At 41.2% G+C, this 7,912-nt stretch overlaps 2 protein-coding genes across 2 annotated transcripts in view; both read right to left on the bottom strand.

The window, feature by feature from the left end:
• Positions 1-4,223, bottom strand: part of LOC112061887 (probable global transcription activator SNF2L2) — a 39,695-nt gene extending 35,472 nt beyond the window's left edge. The window contains 2 exon segments of the mRNA XM_055088484.1: positions 2,186-4,049; positions 4,212-4,223. Coding sequence (XP_054944459.1) covers positions 2,186-4,049; positions 4,212-4,223 — 1,876 coding nt within the window.
• Positions 4,224-4,520: 297 nt separating this feature from the next.
• On the bottom strand, positions 4,521-7,042 carry LOC102984706 (probable global transcription activator SNF2L2). Its single transcript, XM_055088482.1, is given in 4 exon segments — positions 4,521-4,525; positions 4,716-6,605; positions 6,608-6,751; positions 6,754-7,042. Coding segments are annotated over 4 exon segments (2,316 nt in total). The 5' UTR covers positions 7,031-7,042.
• Positions 7,043-7,912: the final 870 nt, after the last annotated feature.

Raw genomic sequence — 7,912 nt, 5'->3', positions numbered from 1 at the left:
ACTGATGAAAGAAATTAAAGATGATACAAATAGATGGAGAGATATACCATGTTCTTGGATTGGAAGAATCAACATTGTGAAAATGACTATACTACCCAAAGCAATCTACAGATCCAATTCAATCCCTATCAAACTACCAATGGCATTTTTCACAGAACTACAACAAAAAATTTCACAATTTGTATGGAAACACAAAAGACCCTGAATAGTCAAAACCATCTTGAGAAAGCAAAGCGGAGCTGGAGGAATGAGACTCCCTGACTTCAGACTATACTACAAAGCTACAATAATGAAGACAGTGTGGTACTGGCACAAAAACAGAAATATAGATCAATGGAACAGGATAGAAAGCCCAGAGATAAACCCACATACATATGGTCACTTTATCTTTGATAAAGGAGGCAAGACTATACAATGAAGAAAAACAGCTTCTTTAACAAGCGGAGCTGGGAAAACTGGACAGCCACATGTAAAAGAATGAAATTAGAACACTCCCTAATACCATACACAAAAAGAAACTCAAAATGGATTAAAGGGGCTTCCCTGGTGGCGCAGTGGTTGCGCGTCCGCCTGCCGATGCAGGGGAACTGGGTTTGCGCCCCGGTCTGGGAGGAGAGGAAAACATAGGCAGAACACACTGTGACTTAAGTCACAGCAAGATCCTTTCTGACCCACCTCCTAGAGATATGGAAATAAAAACCAAAATAAACAAATGGGACCAACCTAGTGAAACTTAAAAGCTTTTGTACAGCAATGGAAACCATAAGCAAGACGAAAAGACAACCTTCAGAATGGGAGAAATATTTGCAAACGAAGCAACTGACAAAGGATTAATCTCCAAAATATGCAAGCAGCTCATGCAACTCAATATCAAAAAAACAAAAGGATACCATAAACAAGACCAAAAGACAACCCTCAGAATGGGAGAAAATATTTGCAAACGAAGCAACTGACAAAGGATTAATATCCAAAATTTATAAGCAACTCTTGCAGCTCAATAACAAAAAAACAAACAACCCAATCCAAAAATGGGCAGAAGACCTAAATAGACATTTCTCCAAAGAAGATATACAGATTGCCAACAAACACATGAAAGAATGTTCATCACTAATCATTAGAGAAATGCAAATCAAAACTACAATGAGGTATCACCTCACACCAGTCAGAATGGCCATCATCAAAAAATCTACAAACAATAAATGCTGGAGAGGGTGTGGAGAAAAGGGAACCCTGCAAAGAGACACATGAACCCCAATGTTCATTGCAGCACTTATTTACAATAGCCAGGTCATGGAAGCAACCTAAATTCCCATCTACAGACGAATGGATAAAGAAGATGTGGTACATATATACAATGGAATATTACTCAGCCATAAAAAGAAATGAAATTGAGTTATTTGTAGTGAGGTGGATGGACCTAGAGCCTGTCATACAGAGTGAAGTAAGTCAGAAAGAGAAAAACAAATACCATGTGATAACACATATATATGGAATCTAAAAAAAAAAAGGTTCTGATGGACCTAGGGGCAAGACAGGAATAAAGATGCAGACGTAGAGAATTGACTTGAGGACATGGGGAGGGGGAAGGGTAAACTGGGATGAAGTGACAGTGTAGCATTGACATATATACACTATCGAATGTAAATTAGATAGCTAGTGAGAAGCAGCTGCTTTGCATGGGGAGATAAACTCAGTGCTTTGTGACCATCTAGAGGGGTGGGGTAGGGAGTGTGGCAGGGAGACGCAAGAGGTAGGGGATATGGGGATATAGCTGACCCACTTTTTTATACAGCAGAAGCTAACACAACATTGTAAAGCAATTATACTCCAATAAAGATGTTAAAATAAATAATCACAATATTAGTAATAAAAGGGATTATCAGTACAGAGTGTATAGATACTAAGGGGATAATAACAGCATTATGAATAGCATTATGCCAACACATTTATCAACCAAGATGAAATGAAAAACATCGCAAACTACAAAAGGTCATTCTTGAGGAAACAGATATTAAGAAATAACCAGTATCTAATAAACTAAATTATTTTTAAAATTTCCCATGAAGTAAACTCTAAGCCAGATGTCTTTACTGGTAAATTCAAAATTCTACTGAACATGTAAGGAATAATTAAGAGTACAGCCTCAAAAAAATGTAGCAAAAATAGCAGAGGAGGGAACACTTACCAATTAATTGTATGAGGTCAGCATTAGTATAATACTTTATATGTTTTTTGAAATCCACAGGTTTCCTAATTAATTCATAGTGTTCTGGTAATTCTTTTCTTGAAGGTAACTGAATGAAGACTTCACTGAGCTGTCGCCCTGAGCTGTTTCCTTCTATTTCCACCTGAGAATTACTGGGCACCTTCTCCACGTTACACCTGTCTTTGTAGTTTGTCACAGTATCAATGATAGTGTTCATCTGCTTTGTCAGTTTAGGAGGATTCGGTGACAGTTTCTCAGCTGGAGGGCGACCTCTCCTCTTCTTGGCCTTTTCCACATCTTCTATAGGATCTTTATCCACATTTCTTCGTCTTTTTCTCTTCTTAAGCCATACTTCCTCTTCCATTTCTTCCAAATTGCCTTCTTCAGTGGCCCTAAGCCACTGCTTCTCTGGGAGGGCGTCGCTGTAGTCCAGGTCCTGGCGCTGGCGAGACCCCCTCCCGAAGATCTTCTCCTCCTCTTCTTCACACATCAGCCGTTCCATCGCATCATCTTTAATAATCCAGGAGGGCAGCTCATCTTCCTCCATCAAGCGGGGCTTGCGTTTTGGGTTCCGGGCATCCTCCCTCCGCTGGTCCATGTCCATGCGCATAAAAAGACCAAATTCCTCCTCTCGTCGAGCGATCATTTGGTTCAGAGTCTCATCGTCGGGTACTTCATCTTCTTCCTCATTTTCCTCTCCGTGCTTCAGTACGGCTTGCCGGAATGCCCTCCGCTCGTGGCTTGAAGACTTCTGATAAAACATGCCTGCCCGGATCACTTTGTGATCCACATTCAGCTTGTATTTTGCGGCTGCGAGGATCTTTTCCTCCACACTATTCACAGTGAAGAGTCTCAGCACGCGGACGTCGTTCTGCTGGCCGATGCAGTGAGCGCGGTCTTGTGCTTGCAGGTCCTGATGAGGATTCCAGTCGCTGTCAAAAATGACCATGGTATCAGCTGCCTGGAGATTTAAGCCCAAGCCTCCAGCTCTTGTGCTCAGCAAGAAAATGAAATACTGGGACAGAGGTTCGTTGAATTTCTTCAGCAAAGCAGCGTGATCTTAAGAATTGGTGGTGCCATCAAGGTGCAAGTAAAGGAAGTTCCGAAAAGCAAAGTAATCCTCCATGATGGTCATGAGAGATGTCAGCTAGCAGAAAAGCAGGACGCGGTGATTAGTCGCTCTCAATTTTGGTAGGATAAGATCAAGTAGCTCAAACTTTCATGAGGCCCGATACAGCTCAGCCCCATTGATGACCCCATTTGAATAGCCCAGGTGTTCAGGAAAGGATTCTTCAATGTGCTGAAACATATATGGATGATTGCAGATTTTTCTCAACTGCATGATAGTGTTCATAAGTGTCTTAGCACCTCCTTTTCCCTTCTTATCTTTCTCCAAACCATCTGTGAGGAGGATCCCTTTGGCTTGCATATGGTGATACAAAATCTTCTGCAGAGCTGACATGTCACACTTGATCACATATTCAACTTTTTCTGGAAACTGGGATTCAATTTCTTTCTTCAGTCTCCTCAGTAAAAATGGTCTCAACACTTTATGCAGATGCCTGATGATCAATATAGTTTCTTCTTCATTTAAGTCCACCCTCTCTCCAGTCATGGCAAATGGAGCATTAAACCACTGCTCAAACGTGCTGCAGCTCTTAAAAATTGTAGGAAGGAGGAAGTTGAGGAGGGCCCAGAGTTCCGGGAACTTATTCTGCAGGGGGGTCCCGGTCAAGAGGATCCTTCTGGGGGCCACGTAGTGAGTGTTCAGGACCTGAGTCAGCTTGCAGTGGTGATTCTTCATTCGGTGGCCTTCGTCCACTATCATATATTTCCACCGAATCTATAACACAAGAGGAAGGACCAACATGCAGTGAACAAGGGAAAACACAACTACTTCTAAGAGATAAGTGGTGATGTGGAAAACCAAAGAAGTCATGCTTGGTAAAAGCTATGACATGAGATTCCTTAGCATAAAAGAATCTTAACAGTCTATTTCCCATACCTGACAGATCATCGTGCACTATGCAGTAATGGAATGGAATAAGAGAATGTGATTCCAAATTACCCTTTCACAAAGACGGAAACTTGGGCCCAGAATGAAATGGTTGGGCCAGGATTAGCTCCTGTGCCTCCCCATCCAATACTCCTTCTGTTAATGTTATGTCATGACAGCTATGCCAGATTTAATGGCTCTGTTACCTCTCTGCTCATAGTAAGTACAGAATATAGCTCCTCACTTGAAGCAGAGGTTAATGACTGATTTCTCCAAGACAACCAAGATGAAATGAAAAACATCGCAAACTACAAAAGGTCATTCTTGAGGAAACAGATATTAAGAAATAACCAGTATCTAATAAACTAAATTATTTTTAAAATTTCCCATGAAGTAAACTCTAAGCCAGATGTCTTTACTGGTAAATTCAAAATTCTACTGAACATGTAAGGAATAATTAAGAGTACAGCCTCAAAAAAATGTAGCAAAAATAGCAGAGGAGGGAACACTTACCAATTAATTGTATGAGGTCAGCATTAGTATAATACTTTATATGTTTTTTGAAATCCACAGGTTTCCTAATTAATTCATAGTGTTCTGGTAATTCTTTTCTTGAAGGTAACTGAATGAAGACTTCACTGAGCTGTCGCCCTGAGCTGTTTCCTTCTATTTCCACCTGAGAATTACTGGGCACCTTCTCCACGTTACACCTGTCTTTGTAGTTTGTCACAGTATCAATGATAGTGTTCATCTGCTTTGTCAGTTTAGGAGGATTCGGTGACAGTTTCTCAGCTGGAGGGCGACCTCTCCTCTTCTTGGCCTTTTCCACATCTTCTATAGGATCTTTATCCACATTTCTTCGTCTTTTTCTCTTCTTAAGCCATACTTCCTCTTCCATTTCTTCCAAATTGCCGTCTTCAGTGGCCCTAAGCCACTGCTTCTCTGGGAGGGCGTCGCTGTAGTCCAGGTCCTGGCGCTGGCGAGACCCCCTCCCGAAGATCTTCTCCTCCTCTTCTTCACACATCAGCCGTTCCATCGCATCATCTTTAATAATCCAGGAGGGCAGCTCATCTTCCTCCATCAAGCGGGGCTTGCGTTTTGGGTTCCGGGCATCCTCCCTCCGCTGGTCCATGTCCATGCGCATAAAAAGACCAAATTCCTCCTCTCGTCGAGCGATCATTTGGTTCAGAGTCTCATCGTCGGGTACTTCATCTTCTTCCTCATTTTCCTCTCCGTGCTTCAGTACGGCTTGCCGGAATGCCCTCCGCTCGTGGCTTGAAGACTTCTGATAAAACATGCCTGCCCAGATCACTTTGTGATCCACATTCAGCTTGTATTTTGCGGCTGCGAGGATCTTTGCCTCCACACTATTCACAGTGAAGAGTCTCAGCACGCGGACGTCGTTCTGCTGGCCGATGCAGTGAGCGCGGTCTTGTGCTTGCAGGTCCTGATGAGGATTCCAGTCGCTGTCAAAAATGACCATGGTATCAGCTGCCTGGAGATTTAAGCCCAAGCCTCCAGCTCTTGTGCTCAGCAAGAAAATGAAATACTGGGACAGAGGTTCGTTGAATTTCTTCAGCAAAGCAGCGTGATCTTAAGAATTGGTGGTGCCATCAAGGTGCAAGTAAAGGAAGTTCCGAAAAGCAAAGTAATCCTCCATGATGGTCATGAGAGATGTCAGCTAGCAGAAAAGCAGGACGCGGTGATTAGTCGCTCTCAATTTTGGTAGGATAAGATCAAGTAGCTCAAACTTTCATGAGGCCCGATACAGCTCAGCCCCATTGATGACCCCATTTGAATAGCCCAGGTGTTCAGGAAAGGATTCTTCAATGTGCTGAAACATATATGGATGATTGCAGATTTTTCTCAACTGCATGATAGTGTTCATAAGTGTCTTAGCACCTCCTTTTCCCTTCTTATCTTTCTCCAAACCATCTGTGAGGAGGATCCCTTTGGCTTGCATATGGTGATACAAAATCTTCTGCAGAGCTGACATGTCACACTTGATCACATATTCAACTTTTTCTGGAAACTGGGATTCAATTTCTTTCTTCAGTCTCCTCAGTAAAAATGGTCTCAACACTTTATGCAGATGCCTGATGATCAATATAGTTTCTTCTTCATTTAAGTCCACCCTCTCTCCAGTCATGGCAAATGGAGCATTAAACCACTGCTCAAACGTGCTGCAGCTCTTAAAAATTGTAGGAAGGAGGAAGTTGAGGAGGGCCCAGAGTTCCGGGAACTTATTCTGCAGGGGGGTCCCGGTCAAGAGGATCCTTCTGGGGGCCACGTAGTGAGTGTTCAGGACCTGAGTCAGCTTGCAGTGGTGATTCTTCATTCGGTGGCCTTCGTCCACTATAATGTATTTCCACTGAGTCTTTTCAAGAATGTGCTTGTCTTTAAAATGTACTCATAAGTAGTCAGGAGGACATTGAATTTGCCATTCCATAACTTGGGGACGAGGGAGTGATGCATGGCAAGGGTGCCCTTGTAAGAAATTTTTACCACAGAAGGAACCCATTTGTCAAATTCATACGTCCAGTTAGAATCGAAAGGGGGACAATGATGAGATAGGGGCCATTGAGTCTTTTGTGCTCCATCAGATAAGTGATGAGTGCAATGGTCTGTATGGTCTTTCTCAGCCCCATTTCATCAGTGAAGATTCTGTTCAAATTGTTATTATACAGAGAAACCATCCATTCCAGGCCCTGGAGCTGATAATGCTTCAGGGTCCCATTGATGAGGAGGGCAGACTGTTTCTCCACCCTCTCAGAGATGGCGTGGGCCACCGTGTAGTAGGACTGGGAGCCCCTGGCACTGTATCGCATGCTGTACTCATCGTCCACGTAGCAGACATTAGTATTAAAGAAAAAAAGAACTAGACAAGTAGTCCTCATGAACATATACACAGATGAATTCCTAAAAATTGAATCCAGCTATATATTAAAAGGGTAATACAGCATGATCAAGTGAGATTTATTCAAGGAATGCAAGGTTGATTTAACATTCAAAAATAAATGTTAATATAAAAAGGGGGAAATTCGTATGATACTTCAATAAATGAAGAGAGAACACTATACAAAATTTAACCCTTACTCATGATTTTAAAATAACTTTAAAACTGGAAAAGCAGGGAACTACTTCAGTCTTGAAAAAAGGCATCTATGGAAAAACTTGTGGCTAATATTATATTTGGTCATTAAATATTAAATGCTTTTCCCTTAACATCAGGAACAATATGAATATGTCTACTCTTACTACTTGTTTCAACATTGTATTGGAGGTTCTAGCCATTACAATAAGGCAAGATTTTTTTTTTAATTGGAGTATAGCTGATAATGTTGTGTTAGTTTCTGTTGCATAGCAGTGAGTCAGTTATACATATACATATGTCCACTCTTTTTTAGATTCTATTCCCATACAAGACAATTTCAAAAAAGGCATAAACTTAGGAATGGAAGAAGTAAAACTGTTGTGGTTTTTGGACAACATGACTGTTTATGTAGGAAAGTCTTAGAAATCGATAAAACAGTTATTAAAAGTAATAAATGAAGTTATCAAGTTTGTAGGATAAAAGTCAACTGCATTTTTATATACTGACAGCAAACAATTGGAAATAATTAGAAAATGAGATTATTGAAGTTGAATTAATTATTCATTATTAAAGAAATGTAATAACATTCATTTATGACCTTTACACTAAAACTCAC

This window comes from Physeter macrocephalus, chromosome 11, assembly GCF_002837175.3.
Source record: "Physeter macrocephalus isolate SW-GA chromosome 11, ASM283717v5, whole genome shotgun sequence".
In the NCBI taxonomy this organism is placed as follows: Eukaryota; Metazoa; Chordata; class Mammalia; order Artiodactyla; family Physeteridae; genus Physeter; species Physeter macrocephalus.
The sequence above is the reverse complement of the archived record's forward strand: the minus strand, read 5'-3'. Positions and strand labels throughout refer to the sequence as shown.